The sequence below is a fragment of the Dasypus novemcinctus genome, chromosome 13 (assembly GCF_030445035.2).
Source record: "Dasypus novemcinctus isolate mDasNov1 chromosome 13, mDasNov1.1.hap2, whole genome shotgun sequence".
Lineage (NCBI taxonomy): Eukaryota > Metazoa > Chordata > Mammalia > Cingulata > Dasypodidae > Dasypus > Dasypus novemcinctus.
Window position 1 is genome coordinate 12,774,835 of NC_080685.1, and position 17,027 is coordinate 12,791,861.

At 38.3% G+C, this 17,027-nt stretch overlaps 1 protein-coding gene across 1 annotated transcript in view; it reads right to left on the reverse strand.

The window, feature by feature from the left end:
• The window catches only part of RYR2 (ryanodine receptor 2), a 735,760-nt gene that overhangs the window by 474,715 nt on the left and 244,018 nt on the right, over positions 1 to 17,027 (reverse strand). The window contains exon 3 of the mRNA XM_071207362.1: positions 3,531 to 3,677. Within this exon, the coding sequence (XP_071063463.1) occupies positions 3,531 to 3,677 (147 nt within the window). The remainder of the gene's footprint in view (positions 1 to 3,530; positions 3,678 to 17,027) is intronic.

The window sequence follows — 17,027 nt, forward strand, 5'->3', positions numbered from 1 at the left end:
ATTTTACTAATAATTTCAATAAACAACTCTTTAAGAATTCAGATAACTAAGTGAATATTTTTCCACCTTATATAGCTTTCTTTTTTATCAGTAATTTTCAGAATTTCATTTGTCACCAAAGGGTGCTGGAAATTTCCTTCTGCCTCTAGAAAATCATGTGTTTATACAGTGGGATTCAAGAACAGGAGCAAAGTGATACCTAACCACAAAACAGGCATGGTTCCAACTGGAAAACCTGCCTTATCATCTTCAAGTATGTTTACACTGATAGGTACATATGACAGCACTTGGGGCATTAAATAATATCAATATCACTCAATTTAGAGGATTAAGCTAAATATACAGAATTAAGCAAAATCATTAAAAATAATAAGACATTGTAAGAAAGTTGATTATCAGAGTGGGCAATCAGGTGATATGCAAGGTTCATTTTGATAAGCTGCCAATCTGTAAGAAAAGAAGTTATTTCATGAAAATTAGATTACCCTGCCAACACACCTTATCCTAGGAAATGTAGACCTTTCTGTAAGCATATCTGCTACATGTAACATTAGGTTAGATATGACTATTTACTTGACCAAAGGATTCACTGTAAGATTCCTGTATTAGTCAGCCAAAAGGGTGCTGATGCAAAGTACCGGAAATCCGGTGGCTTTTATAAAGGGTATTTATTTGGGGTAGAAGCTTACGGTTACCAGGCCCTAAAGAGTCCTCCTCAAGGTACCATAAGAGGTACTTTCTCATCCAAGTCTGTTGCCAAGTCTTGAACCAAGATGGCAGGCAGTATTTGCGAGGGTTCACCCTTCCTCCTTCCTCTTAAGGCTCCATGGTCCCAGCTTCTTCTAACCACAGCTAATGGGCTGGCATAAGGCTCATCACCCTCCTGGGACTCATTTCTTTCTAGGCTCAGCCGCTCTGGTCTCTCCACAAGGTCAGCTGTAGACTATCAGGCTCATCTCTTTTCCCAGGCCACAGTTATGGAGAACACTCTCTTCCTGCATATCTGCTTCTGTGTTCTTGCTCTCTGCATTCCCCTTCTCCACATATTTACTTCCCAGGGCTCCAGCATACACACACACAAAAAAAAAACCCTAAAACTCTCTCTCCTCTGCCATGTCGTTTCTCTGTGAGTCCCATCAAGTGACGGGGACATCAACATCCTACTGACATGGATGACTCAAAGCCCTAATCATAATTTAATCAAGTAAAAGTGAAACCTCTGAATTTAATACAATCTAATATGCCAAGAGGAACAGACCAGTTCACAAACATAATCTAATATCTGTTTTTGGAATTCATAAACAATATCAAACTGCTACAATTCCCATAATAAATTCAAGGAGGCCCTAACAACTATGGATACCTAGTGAGTCCAAAATATTTGATTCCTGCAATGCTAGCAGCATCCATTGGTCACATATAATCAGACACGATAGTTAGCCAGTATTCACTAGTGGGACTATTACAGTTGTTAAAATAATGGAAAGTTCTGTAACTTCTGTTTGCTAATTGCTGCCCCAAGTCCCCAGAATGCTCCCTTACCTTGACATTTCAGGGGTCCTCCATGATTCCACCCAAATCATACAGACCACTCCAAAATCCATAAACACAGGGGAGCTCTCCAAGACCTTTCCTCTAGCACTGTGTGGGGCCACTCTGATTAACTGTGCCCATGTCAAACTATTTCGTGAAATATTTGAGCACCACTGTTAGACACAATCAAAACTGCTCAGGAAACTAAAATAAAATCTTTCTTTTCTCCCAAAGACAACATCCCCTTGAACTATTTGGAGAATCATTTCTTCCAAGAGTTACTAGGAGTTGAAAATGAGATTCAGCTCAATGAAATATGTTCCTTTCCTGAAGCAGATTTTTCTTAAATTATATTCTGTAATTAATGTCATATGGTAGCTATCCCAGGCTTTATAAAACGGTGTTCCACACACATCACATAAATCACCACTTTTTCTTGAATAGAAAATTTCAAGATGGGTAAAAATGCAAAATAAAATCCAGCTAAATAAAAATAGTTTGGTGTTCAAATTTCTAACTTTTACATATTAAAAAAACATAAATCTTAAAACAGTGCTTCAAATCACTTCCTATAGAAAGAAAATTTTGAACTTCCCTGGTCCAACTCCTCCATTATATGGGAGATAAAACATTTTTTCAAAAATACTGAATTTAGAAAAAGCAACTTAAAAATATGAAAAAGTAAATTTATGACAACTTAGTCCCATGTCAGAATCTACAAAGGTACAATGGCAGTATACATTTTTCTAGATACTAATGTAAAAAGAAAAATGATTTTTCTATTTAAAGACAGATTTGCATTTCGAAGTCGGCATACCTCAGTGGTATTTAAAAATCAGGAGGGGTTAGTTATCTCAAGTAGAAACTAAACTAGCTGCACTGAGAAAAGTTATACAGTTTAATTTGAGCCTACTGTATAAGTTTTGCATGAAGAGTAGAAGTTTTAAAAGAAATACTGTATTTTAATACGGTAACTTCAACCTTCCTTATAATGAAAAAATTACTAACTCAAAATAAAAACCACTAAAGATTCTTCTCCAGTTATTAGAAATATAGTTAAAATTCAAAATGAATTTCAAATTAATGCACCTATCAATTAAAGTCCTAAGCTGTATAAAACTATAATAAGCAAACTTAAGACTGATGAAAACAAAGTTACATCATAATTGGTCACTCATTTTCTATTGAGCCATGGATAATCATATTTTTTAATTTCTACTTAGACAGGAATAATGATTAAGAATGAGAAGAATGATGCATAGACCAATAATGGCAAAAGAAAACTTTCCATTTTATACCTGGAAGTAGTATAGGTGACTAACCCATACACTGTTGTAATCCCAGTACCAAGGTGGGGGCAGGGTGTGGAATCAGGAAACAAACACTGATCATTCATCCTCCTGCTTTAATTATCAGCTTTGGAGAGGGAACATCCCAAATTCAGTCCGAGCAAGTTTCATAGAAAAATCATTAAATAACCACATGAGCTTTCGGAAAAAATTATTGGCATTAGGAGAAGAGGAATTTCAAATTTTAAGAAGAAAATAAAACCGATTAGCTGTTTGCCAAATTACAAAGGACTAAAGTAGGAGCACCCTATTTTCATCATTTCAGATATACAACAGTGCCATGAAATTGGACATGCCAGAAAGAAGCTGAGAGCACAGTCACATGGTGAGAGGGATTTGGAAATAAAACAAAGGCTATGACAAATGGCCATGCATAAAGCGATCAGGTAAAATATGACTAACTCTGAAAATGTAAGAAGACACACAAATTCTCAAAGCACCATTCTGTTTTAAACCATCTACAAAAACATAAGCTTCAGTGACACCGAGCCCCTGGAAGTTGGATTTATTTTAAGTTCTTTAGGACCCCACAGGTCTGCTGCATAAAAGCAGAACATCAAACATAAGGGAATGAGAAAAGGCAACGACTTATTCCAACCAAAAGAGAATCCCCAACACCTGTGAAAGAAACTGCACACACAGTGACACAGTCATTAAAATAGTGCAATTCGACATAAATTTGGTACTTGCCCCTTCTGATTTCTCCACCGTGTTAGCCAGCATCTCCTGCAGGGCCCGGACAGACAGGGACTGTTCCAACACAAAGGTACAGATGGACAGATCTGGTGGAACATTCTGTTGGGAAGGAGGAAAAGCCATCATCAGCATCATCATAATCCATCATCCAGGCCTAATTTATCCTATGACACTTGACTTTTATTTTCAGGAAAAGTAAGAGTGCTTGTCACCTGTCTAATATGAGTTCCCAAATCACCAAGATACAATGTCTATACAGTTCAGACAACAGACATTTTTTTAAAACTATGGATAACGATAGCTACCACTTACTGATGGCCAACTCCAACAGGTATTGTACCTAGAGCTTTACCAACAGCTCCTAAGTTCCCCTAGAGGAAGGATTATTACTATCATTATGTGGACAAGAAAACAGAAGTTAGGCTACTTTTCCAAAGTTGCAGAGTTACTAAATTTATAAGCCAGGATTAAAGTCCAGATTTTCTCTGACTCTAGAGCGATTCTTAAGCAGGGGTCCATGAGCTGGAATTGAAATAAAAAATTTAAAAAAATTATTCTTGTGGGGGGGGGGTGTTGGTGTGGGTGTGATATATTTATTAAAAAACACACAGTATACTGTAGACTTTGTAAGAGGTCTGTGGTTTTCACCTGACTGGAAAAGGGGTCCGTGGAACAAAAAAGGGTCAGAACCCCTGCTCTAGAGCATTCATTTCTAACCTACCAAGAAGCCTGCTGACATGCAATATAAAGGAAAGAAAAATAACACTTGCCTCAAATTAATATTGAAGTTAGCAAATATGAAAGTAAATTCGTATAAAACATTCATTTGCACAGGCTTCTCCTTAGCCACAAAGATAACAACTAGTTCGTTTTACTGAGGGTTGGAGGACATATCTTGCCTCTAATTTGGGGTGAGGTGATTTGGCTCCAGTCCTGTGCCTTGCATGTACTGCTTTGTTTTCTCATTACCCATTCTTTGTCTTCCCTTATACTCCATTCTAGTCTATAACCCCATAAATTCTAAAAATCTCAAAAAGGAACTACCAAGGTAAAGGAAACAGGAAAACAGTTGATTGGTGAGTTGGAGAGAGCTATTCCGATCAAGAACAGTCATCTGTGCTTTCCCTTGAGAAAAGCAGGATCCAGTTTGCAATCCAGGCCCGTATAGACAGATGCTCACAGGAGAATCTCATATTTGAAGTTCATTATGCACGCACTCCAGTAAAATGCAGGCAAGAGTATGTCTTCATCATACAAAAAACACTGGGAAAATAAACTGGGTCATATGATGCAATGCAATCAAAATGACAATTTATAATGTTGAGTGTTTATTTCATCGGAACCAATATGAATGGAATGATTCTCACCAGCAGAGAGCATGATGCTTTATGGTTTCAAGATAGGATTAAGTACTAGGGCTTCAGAATTAAAGGTAAAATCATTTTATAGATAAAAGCAACGTATGAGCAGGCCACAAACCTTACGCATACCCCACAAACCTTATTTGCACCTATGCTTTTTTTTTTCAGAAACTTGTCTTCTCTGGATTCCTCCATCCTTCTATCTGCCCTCCAAGCCTACCATTTTCCACTCTTCCTCAAAACACTGCAGTCACAGGAACCTCAAATCTAAACACAGCTACTACTGCTTTTAAACTCTGCCACACAAGGTTTCTCTCCAAAGTCCTCAGATGAAATACTGGAGGCTTGGAAATACACTGTCTACTACTATGATACTTATTAATGAATACTTTTAAATTTAATTTTTTATGTCCTAGCTATACAAATTACAACTTCTCAGGACAAGGTAAGCCCTACTGGGAAAATCAACTGTATTGGAAATATTGATTTCACCTATCCCCATTTAAAACGTGAGATTTTAGTAGATGGACTCCGATAAATATGCTGGACTGAACTACTTACATGATACTATATTAAGTGGTGTGCCGGTAAACCAACTCAAAAACAAACAAACAAACAAAACCCCAACCCTGATCTGTAGGATTTTCCCATTTATTTGGTTTAAATACTTCTATCATCGCTGATTTCAAAGTACCGAAAGTCACAACTTGGCTCCCCAACCTAAATATTTAACAACCAACTCTCAGGAGTCCAAGCCTGAATTTTCAGCACAGTAGGGGACTTATATAGGATCAATGTTCATTAATAATTCATTAATTAAATGACACAGTGGTTAACAGCACAGATTCTATAAAAGACGGCCTCAGGAAGAAGCCTGGAGGGCTGTCTTCTTACTAGAGGTTAATTTCTCTTATCCTTGCTTTCCTTCTCTGAAAAATGGGATAATCGTGGTACCATGTTCATAAGGTTGTGAAAATTAAATGAGGTAATATATGTAAAGAGCCTACCACAGTCTCAAGAACACAGCGAGAACTCCAAGTAAGTATGCCATTATCATTCACTAACTCTGCATACTGCCATTGCTCCCCAGTCCTGGCGTTAATGAAGTACCAGCCATCTATTTAAAAAACGGTTCTTAAATGGATTCTATTTGGAGAAATCATGTTTGAAAACAAGTCTGTAAGTATGCACCTGTTCACAACATCCAAAACATTCTAGTTTTGCTATCCTGTGCGTATTTAAATTGGTTCATGACTAGCTTTGACAAAAATGTTAAAGTATGGATTGCTACAATATCTTAGTTATTTTCAAGATCCTTTAAAACCACATTAGAATGAATTAATCCTGCCAAACTAAATTCATTTTTTCCAGAGTTATACAGATGTCCTCCCAGAAAGTGGGAGTTAGCAGGAATAAACATGCTGACAAGCCCCAAAAGCAGTTCTGCCTCTTATGGCCTCGCTGAACGTGTTCTGACACATTCTCTGCGAGGCCCCCTTGCTCTCTGACACGTCTATGTGCACACAAATACACACACTACACACACATACACACATGCCCTAGGCACATAAATAATAGGAAAGCTCAGACACCAAAAGTAGACTGCTTACCCCTTTCAGGAAAACTTGAAACAATGCAAACTAGAGTTTTGTAGATCTGTCAGTTTTGCTCTACAGGAAAGTTATTTCAGGTAACAGATTATTGCCAAAAACTTAGCTTTTAAAATAAAGTACTAAAAGTATCCCTTACTTTAGATGTATATTTCTTAAAATAATCTTGAAATTTTTACAGTTATACCATGTTATAGGATTTATATTAGGCCATTTTTCCCATGCCCCAAAAATAAAAGGTTGCATTTATTAATCAAAGACCAATTAAATGACCCTAAACCAAAATTACTACTCATAACATCAGGCTCAGCAAATGAGGCAAGACGTTCTATAGACATCTGCTGTGGAAGTTCTAATTCACAAGCATTTCAAGCTATCTTACTGTTAGCCCTAATTTTGTTCTCAAGTCTTATTACTGAGATACGGAATTTTTAAAATTTCAATTTTAACACTGAGCATGCTCACAAAGCATAAGAGAAATGCTGTGGGGTGCGTATGCCTTACATTGCAGGTGCTAAAAAAGTACCCAGACTGGGTCAGAACAGAAAACTAAGAAGGAGAGCACAGCACATACACCTATCTGACCCATACACACTTACTAAAGCCAGTATTATCTGTCATACGTGAAGTCAGAGACGACAATTCAGTCTGTCTAAATATGATGGCGTAGGCTGGCCAGAACAGTACCCAAAACGAGCAGGCAGGAGATTAATATGTGTAGACCACACCAGCTCTGTGCACCCAGCAAAGGTGACAAACCTTGAACCAGCAGCTGCTTTTTAAGAAGCAAATTGGTCTTCGCTCTCTGCCTCGTGATCCCCTATTCTTAGGGATTTGGAATAAGCACAAAGCAGGACCTGGCTTTGCTGGCAATGGAACTGCTAGGCAAATCTTAGGGTTTCCAACTGAGGTATCCAGCAAGCCATTTGGCTTCCACAGATGTATCTGCCTAGCTCGCTTAAAAATCTACTGAAACACGTAATTACCTTACTGAACTGTAAGCAATAACTTGGGGCTATGTAAACCACTGTAGACTATCTCTCTGGTTATATGCCTTACAACTGCATATCAACAAACTACTCCTTTTTAACAGCCTCAGACCTTTGCTCATGTTTTCTCCTCACCCTGAAATATCAATCTCCAGGGTCCTCCGATGGAAAGTCGATAAGGCCCAGTTCAAATTCCACTTTCCCTGAAAAACCCTCCCAGAATCCCCCACGAAGTAATCCTTTCTGCATGGTCTCCTACGTATCTTTTAATATTTATAAATTTTTTTATAGATAACCAGTTTAGACATCCCATCAGATACTTCTTGTAATCAGAAGCCATTTCACATTTTAAAATCACAGCTAAAAACATTTTCACTGTAGAAAAGGCAAATAATATTAAACAACTGAAAATTTTCTCTTGCCAACTTTATACTCCTTTTCATACATAACCTCTCTTCACTTTTTTATGTGCCTCTTTCCCAGCCTTTATCTATGCATTTACACATATAAATATGCTCATACAGAAATATATGCATTGGTTTTGAGTTTTTTTCACATTTATAGTCTCACTTTATACCAATTACAACTTGTAAATTTACTGCAATATCTTGGCAATGGCTGTCAGTACGTATGTGTGTATATTACATAGTATACATATCAATCTATTTCATTCTTCATGACTGCTGCAGGATCTAGATATACCATGATCAGCCATTATCCTACTGAATAGTGTTTCAACGTTTGTGCCGTGAAACAGCTTTTTTTTCATTTTTTATTAGCGAAGTTGTGAGCTTACAAAACAATCCTGCATAATGTGCAGAATTCCTACACATCACCCCTCCACACAAACACCGTACATTGCTGTGGAACATCTGCTACAGATCATGAAAGAACGTGATCGGGCAATTAGCCTGTGGTCCACAGCGTACACTTGGTATATTTTTTCCACACACACACACCCTCCCCATTATTAACATTATATATCGGGATTGTATAGACTTGTTATAGTTAATGAGAGAACATTTTAATTCAACTTATACCTTTGCCCTGCACACCCCCCTCCCAGCGTGATACAGTGACTACACAAAGGCAACTTTTGAGGAGTCCAACCAGACTACAATTTCATCTATTTCTCGAGAATTAAACAACTGTATATATAGAGATACAGGTAGTTACAATTCTAATGACAAGTCTCTTTACTTTTGGTATTATTTTAGTAATCCTAGGTTTCTGTTATAAAGACTAATTTACCTTTACACGCTGCCTTTTCCTTTTGTTTACTTTGATTTATTTTTTATACTGCCTTTTAAACACTGCTCCAAGGAACCTGCAGTCTGACAAAAAGGTGTCTCAGGTAGAATTAATGATTTAGGAAATATTGATCATTTGACAGCAAAGGGACATGGGCAGAGTCACTGTATCAGGACACGTGGGATTCTGGTTCACTGTATAACCAGCCAAGGGACATTAGGTAAGCTAGTCTGAACATCCGCAGGAGTGAAGTGGAAAAATATTTATCCTGTTTAGAAAAACCACCATGAATTGCATCCTGAACTGTAAAGGTACTCAAAGATATAATTTTATCTGCCTGATCTAAGAAACCCTAAATCAGATTGAAAGCTCAAAATTGCTAAATGTAAATGAAGAGAAAAGCTACTCTTCCAAGAAACGTGGGGACAGCACACTTTTCAACAGAGCAGCTGGTCTCAAGTACGGCACGTCTATCTGGGCAGCATAACTTAAGGGTCAACATCTCCCCAAAATGTGGGGATACCAAACTATATTTTCCAAAACCTAAACGAGTTTATTTTTTTATTGTTGTTTTTTTAATTTACCACCTGGGACAATGAACCAGGTAAAATTTCACCTGGCAGATATGTAATAATATTCTGTAAAGTGGTTCTATTCTACAGGCACCATGAAACAGGTAGAAAAGAAATATCCAGCAGGAAATAGGGCGATATGTTAGTTCACATTTTCCTTTTTATGCTTCTTTAAAACTCCAAACATAATAATTCACCATATTCCCAGCCTGGAAACGTGGCTAGTTCCAGGTCTCACACCATTCCACAGGAGTTCACGGTTGTGGGTAGTTTTCCCCTCATCCCATTTTGTAGCAAAGGTTTACCTGAGCTTCCCTTTGAGAAGGAAACATTTTCCCCTGTGTCAGTTCTTTCAGATCAGTTTGTTTTTTTTGTTTTAAGACAAGGCTAAATGTGATGGCAACAGTTGTTATGTCTGGGGTCCCCAAACTTAAAACAGTTTAACCTCTTCAAACCAAAATCAAGCGTTCCTCTTGGCATTCTTAACTACAGTGTGCCAGGTGGGGAAGGCTCCATTAGCAGGTTATTAGCAGTACATGGCCCGACAAAGAGGCACAGCTGAGCCAACATAGCAGTTAATTATGAAAATCCCGAGTGCATTAGTAGAGGTTCATAAGATTTGCTCAGTGGTTATTTTGCTCCCTGGCCTACATCTTTTGTAATACAAGGTCCTGTAATGTAATGTTAAGTGCATATGGCAATCCATGCTATTCTTACTAATATTTGCAAATTCAAATGACCCCCATTTCTCAATGTGACTCTAGACGTATACTAGTCTCGATTGCCCATTGCACGTCTCACTTTCAGGCCACAACAGGGATGTCGTTTGATGTCAAATCTCTCACACGTATCTTGAGTGGAGCCACTGTTGATGAGCACCAAGAACATGGTATTAAGAAAACAAGAGAAACCAGAGAAGGGACTTCAGCTATAAACTGAGCCTCACTATAATATGTGGGTCTTCAAAATTCAGATATGAAACCTATTATTTCATCTCATGCAGCCTCTGGTTTCTAAATCAAGCCCATCTCAAGTAGACTGATTTTTGCCTATTATTCATAACAACATATATCACAATCTCAATAAGAGCTCCACAACAACTCCACACACTCCAGGTAAACCCACTTACCGAAGGTGCATTTTAAAAACATAATTTCTAGTAATATAAACAAATTAGAATGATTTGCTGAGAAGTTATGCTCTAAGTTGAAAAATCTACTGTAAAAAAGTTACTTTAAAAAAGTAAATTCAGCAGCTTAGAGGCAAAAGAGTAAACAGATGAATTAATGAATGAACAAACAACAAGAAAAATTAGGTGAAATATTTGAAACGCTGTCATAGTTCAAACTTTGGAGCAAGGGTTCACTCTCCACTCAAGATTTTTTAAAATCAGCACAGTATGATATATGGGTACTGTGTGCCTAGTAAACATCTAGCACTGCCCTGATAACAAGGATACAGTGACAAATAAATGGAAAGTCATTTATGACCCAAGTATCTACTGAATATCAGATCAGTGATGTCTCAGCTTTACTCTAATACTCTCTGTAAGAGCCCAGTAAAGCAGAGACAAGGAAAAACCTTGGAAGACCTTTCAGAGAAATTTTGTGATGATCAACAAACAGTTGTTGTCTCCAGTGAATTTTGTGTAAGCAGATTTAAGTAGAACGTATGCATGGATTCATTGCCTGAAAAAGCATCTGGGACGAAAGTAATTTTCCCAGCAACTGAGTCAACCTAATTATAAGCAAAATGACCTTTGCCACAACAGCCATAGTCACTTGTCTCATCATCTGCTGAAAAGAGGTTGAGCAACTCACACAAACACGTGGTTGAGGACATAAAACAGATTTTTTTTTTTTATTTCCTTACAGCTTGAAAAGGAGAAGAAAAAAAAAGAATTATGACTTCCAAATTAAGTGACAAGTTAACTTCGGAGTTAACTATGTAATAGGCATAAATTTAGTCAGGGAAAACCATACAAATACCAACCATCTCACTCATTGAAGATGTCTTATTCTGTGAAAATACGCTGGATTAATATCATCTAAATAACTGAAAATGGCAAGGGCCAAGTTAATTACTCAGTATCAGTCCAAAGAAAATCAAGCTAAAATCAATTAATTATATCACCTAGAACCTCAGACACTAGAAACTCCAAGTAGACTCAAGCTGAAACCTGCAGTACCTTAGAATTCTTACTAGAAAAATGATTAGGAACACAGCATCAGCATGGAATTTCTATGCAGCTTCAAGAATGTATGAAATAGCCATGTGGATACAAACCCATAAGTAATAACTATATCACTTTAAGTATCTTCTATGGGCTAGATCCTATTATTCATAACAACATAGCTTATGATCCCCACTTCAGAAATGAGTAAACAGAGAGCCAGAAAATTAAATAGCTTGTCCTAAGCCAGAATTTACTAAAGGCATATCTGGTCAGCCTAAAACCACACCACATTGCCTTCCTCAAAATCCTATCAGCCCTGTTCTCAGCTGGTTTCTCTCTCAATTTTATTTTCCTGTACTTTGGTAGAAGTATTGAATGTTGATAAAGTTAGCCTAAATACAACAGTAATCCTGCTCTAAAGGAGCTCAAACACAGATTTGGAGTAAAAACGCCCAACTCCAGGGCTTTAGCCTGAAGACCATTTGAGAAATGCATAGCCTAATATGAGCCGTCTGGGACGAATGTACTTGCAGGAGCGTTAAAATACTGATTCTACCTGGATGGACATGTTGTGGGTCTATTTGGATTACAGACCTTTGCCTTGCTGCCTGCAAGGTGAGGGTCACCATTTCAAAGGGACATTAGGGAGATACAATATCTTCTAGTTAAAGAGTCTTGATGGGTGAGGTGTACAGTAGAATTAGACAACAATATGAGAGGAGATTATGAGGCTCAGAAACGTTTTATGGAACTGAAACTACAACCGTATTTGTGATACTTGAAACTGATTTACCTTTGGGTGGTCCCGACATACTTTATCGTCCCATAAATCCATATAAACTATAAACCAATAGGTGAAGTTACCATGACTCAAATACAAGGGTAACCCATCTCAGCTAACACATAATGTGATTCAGAAGATCTGCATGTAACATGAAGAAATCAAAGGATATTTTATCAGTTGGGTATATGATGAACTACAGCCACGGTGGGAAATTTTTTTTAATTCTAAGACCAATTCAGGAAAAAGAAAAAGCTTTATGACCTGTATTTTGAAAAGAAATTATGGGACATCCCCCTATGGCCAAATGAGGAGTGTGCCAAGTCATCTCATCAAAAAGCAAGCAGGATAACACTGACAAAAATAACCATTTCAGAGTATTGGAAATTGACCAAAGGGGTGCCAACACCTGAGCAATGTGGATACTAGAAAACTGCTGAGCTTTAGGTAAGCACAGAAAGGATATGTTTCCTCCTCTCAACTCTGCCCCCACCCTGTTGACCCAGAGGTTCTGCAAGGGTGTGGTGGGGGCCAGGCTGGGAGAACCAGCAGCTGTGCTGCCGGGGCTAGTGGCACAGTCTATGAAAAATGACACTTTCCAGAGAGGACTTAAAGCTCTTCCAGCCCCTCAGCATGTTTCTGACAATGGTTGCAAGTACATAGTGAGATAGGCCCCAAGCTACTCACAGGCGCACTAAAAAGGACCGAGAAGAAAGTGCAAGACAAGGAAGACTTAAAAACCTCTACTTTGGGAGATCCAGCAGGATGGTGTCGGTTTAAATGGGCATTCACCAGCTCTCTCCCAAAAAACGAAGGGGCAAGATACTGCCTGAGCAGGAGGCTTCAGGCATGGATCTGAAGGGAACTGGACAAAGAGATAAAAAAGCCCAAGGGAAAACCATGAGTTTCTCACCCCAGTGGCTAGAAACGGTGGGTGGCTAAGCCCCACCCTCAAAGCAAAAGCCTCTGAACCCCCCCGACTCCCACCAGGGAGCATTCTCTGGGAGTTAGAGGGTTCGGGGGAAGGGCGGAGAGGGGTTTCCTCTCTGTGGGTTTGGTTACCTTTACCCCCTTTGAACTTTAGGGTGCACACCAGCTAGCAAGAGGTGGCCCCGGGAAGAGGGGAGAGGCGAATCTGCCCCCACGGCCTGGTTTACCTAGCCGACCTGGGAGAGAGGAACTGGGGCTGGGAGAGGCCAGAGCCAGGCAATTCCCTAGTCCAGGGCTGTAAACTACCAAAATTCCAACTCCCCTAAGGGAGGTGGGCAGTAGGAAACGCTTAATATCATTCCAAGGTCCTATTTAGGGTTCCCTGGGAGGAGGAGGAGGTCTGGAAGAAGGTTGAGAGTCATTTCTCAGCAGTGAGCTCAGATACCAGGGTCCCATTGGAATTTCAGAAGGGAACTCAACATGACCAGGTGAGGGGAGGGGGGTTCAGATCACACAGGCTATCATGATCTGCTGCACTGGGAGAGAAAGCAGTAATAATAGAAAGGGGGCAGGGACAGACAGGCTCCTAATCAACAGGAATCTACCCAACTGCAGAGTCAAACCTAACCTGCTCAAGGGAAAGTGACTGGACAGCTCTCTGGCTAAATGACCCATGAGAAAGTTTAGTTCAGTGGAGAAGTCTGCTTTGAATATACGAGGTCCCTGGTTTGATTCCCAGCTCCTCTTAGAGTAGTGATTCACCAGGTTATCAAACACCCAGCTGATATTTTAGGACAGGGAACATATAGACATTATTTTTGTATTACCTTCTCTTGGTCCCCTTATTTTTCTTTAAAAAGGTTCTTTTTTTAAAATTTAACTTTGTTTACTAGCTAAAACCTGATTCAAAGCCTGCAGGGGGCAGGCGTCAGGGTAACTGATTGAGAAACACGGGCAGCCTGAGAAGCTCCTCTGGGGCCTAAGAGGGAAAGCTGTTTTTCCTAAGTTTTTGTTTGATTGCTGCTTGAGTGTTTGTGTTTTGTTCTTTTTTTTCCCCTCTTTTACTGCCCCCCCCCCGTTTTTTTTAAATTAGGTATTGTTGTCTTGTTTGTTTGCCGTGTTTTTCCCTTATTTCCCTTTTTGCATACCAATTTTGTCTACCTATGCTATTTCTTTTCCTTCCTTCATCTTCCTATCTTCTGCTTTCTGTTTTAGTTCTTACAGTCCACCTCTCTTTGTTTAGTTGTCAGTTTTTCTTGTCTTTATTTCTATCTGCTCTGTTCTATTTTCTCTCTTTTTTTAACTTTTTTTCTTATTGTCTTGTCTTTTCTCTTTCCTTGTCTTCTTATCATTCTGGCCTTTAAAATAATTTATTCTAGATATTTTTCTCTATTAGATTTTTCATTTCTTTGTACCCCACTTTTAAAATCTTATTCGCCTGCACTTCTTATGAGTTAATGATGCATTTTCCTAGGTCTTATATGGTTCCTCTTCTACCTTTACTACTTTATTACTATAATTATACTTTTTCTCTTCTTACCTCTTTCCTGTACTCTGGGCCTCATCTTTTTCTTTCAATGGAACATAGACAACAGCAAGGAAAGAGACTAAGAGGAACAAAGTGTCAAAGAGAAAACAACACACAGACGAAAACAGCAACAAAATAAAACCCTAGAGTAGAGAAAGTAATCAACTGAATAAACCCATCAAGATAAAGAGAAGCCTAAACACCAACAAAAAATGACAAACCATACTAAGAAACAGGAAGACATGGCCTAGTCCAAGAACAAACTAAAAACCAGAAGGAGATGCAGAATATGGAACAACTAATCAGAGCTCTCCAAACAAATATCATGAACCAACTTAAAGAAGTGAAGGAAGAGATTAAGGATATTGAGAAGACACTGGGAGAACATACTGAAGAAACTGTAAACATATAACAGATATGATGGTGATGAAAGGCACCATCCAAGAAGTCAAGAATACACTGGAAGCACATAACAGTAGATTTGAATAGGCAGCGGAAAGAATTAGTAATGTGGAAGACATTACATCTGAAATCAAACAGAGAGTAGAACAGATAGATAAAAAGAAAAAATCTAAGCATGGACTTAGGGATCTGAACAACAACACAAAACACACAAACAAATGCATTATAGGCATCCCAGAGGGAGAAGATAATGGAAAGGGGACAGAAGGAGTGTTGGAGGAAATAACAGCTGAAAGTTCCCAACCCTATTGAGGGAGATGGATGTACATGTCCAGGAAACACAGTGTACCCCAAACAGTATAAATCCAAACAGGCCCACTCCACAACATATACTTATCAAATTCTCCAATGCTAAAGACAAAGACAGAATACTGAAAGTAGCAAGAGAAAAGAGAACCATCACATACAAGGGAAGCACAATAAGATTAAGTGCTGATTTCTCATCTGAAACCATTGAGGCAAGAAGGCAGTGGTATGACATAGTAAGGTGCCAAAGGAAAAAAATTTCCAGCCAAGAATTCTCTATCCAGCAAAGCTGGCATTCAAAAATGATGGGGAATTCAAAATATTCACAGATAAACAAATATTAAGAAAGTATGCCAATAAGAAATGTGCCCATCAAGAAGTAATAAAGGGAGTGCTACAGGTTGAAAGAAAAAACAAGAGCATTAGAGGAGAGTGTAAGAAAAAAAAATTTTAAACATATGACATGCAGAAGCCCAAAGAAAACATGGCTAATGCAAGTAATTCCTTGACAGTAATGATACTGAATGTTAATGGATTAAATTCACCAGTCAAGAGACACAGATTAGCAGAATGGATAAGGAAATATGACTCATCTATATGCTGTCTACAAGAAACCCACCTTAGACCCATGGATTCAGGGAGGCTGAAAGTGAATGGCTGGAAAACAATTTTACAAGCAAACAACCACCAAAAAAGGGCAGGAGTAGCTATATTAATAATGGAAAAAAATAGACTTTAAATGCAAAACTATTCTAAGAGACAAAGTTGGATACTATATATTAGTAAAAGAGGTAATCTTTCAAGAAGAAAGATCATAAACATTTATGCACTTAACCAGGGAACCTCAAAATACATGAGGAAACATTGGAAAAACTAAGCAGAGAATAGATGCCTCTACGATGATTGCAGGGGCTTTAATACACCATTATCACCATTAGGCAGAACATCTCGACAAAGGATCAATAAAGAAACAAAGACTGTGAATAATACATTAGAGGATCTGGACTTGATAGACATGTCCAGAACACTACAACCAAATACAGTGGGATATACTTTCTTCTCAAGTGCACATGGATCATGCTCCAAGACAGACCACATGCTAGGCCAAAGAACAACTCTCAATGAATTCAGAAAGATTAAAATTATACAAAGTAATTTTTCTGACCACAATGGAATGAAGCTGAAAATCAGCAAGGGTCAGAGAACCAGATTAGGCACAAAACTATGGAAGTTAAACAACACAATTTTAGACAATCAGTGGGTCAAGGAGGAAATTACAAAAGAAATCAGTAACTATCTTGAAATGAAAGGAAATGACAAAACAATATATCAAAACCTATGGGATGCAGCAAAAGCTGTACTGAGAGGGGAATTCATAGCCATAAATGTATATATCAAAAAAGAAAGAAGAGCAAAAATCAAGGGCCTAACAGCACCCCTAGAGGAATTAGGAAAAGAACAACAAACTAATAACAAAGGAAGTAGAAAGAAGGAAACAGCAAAGATTAGAGTAGAACTAAATGAAATAGAAAATTTTTTAAAA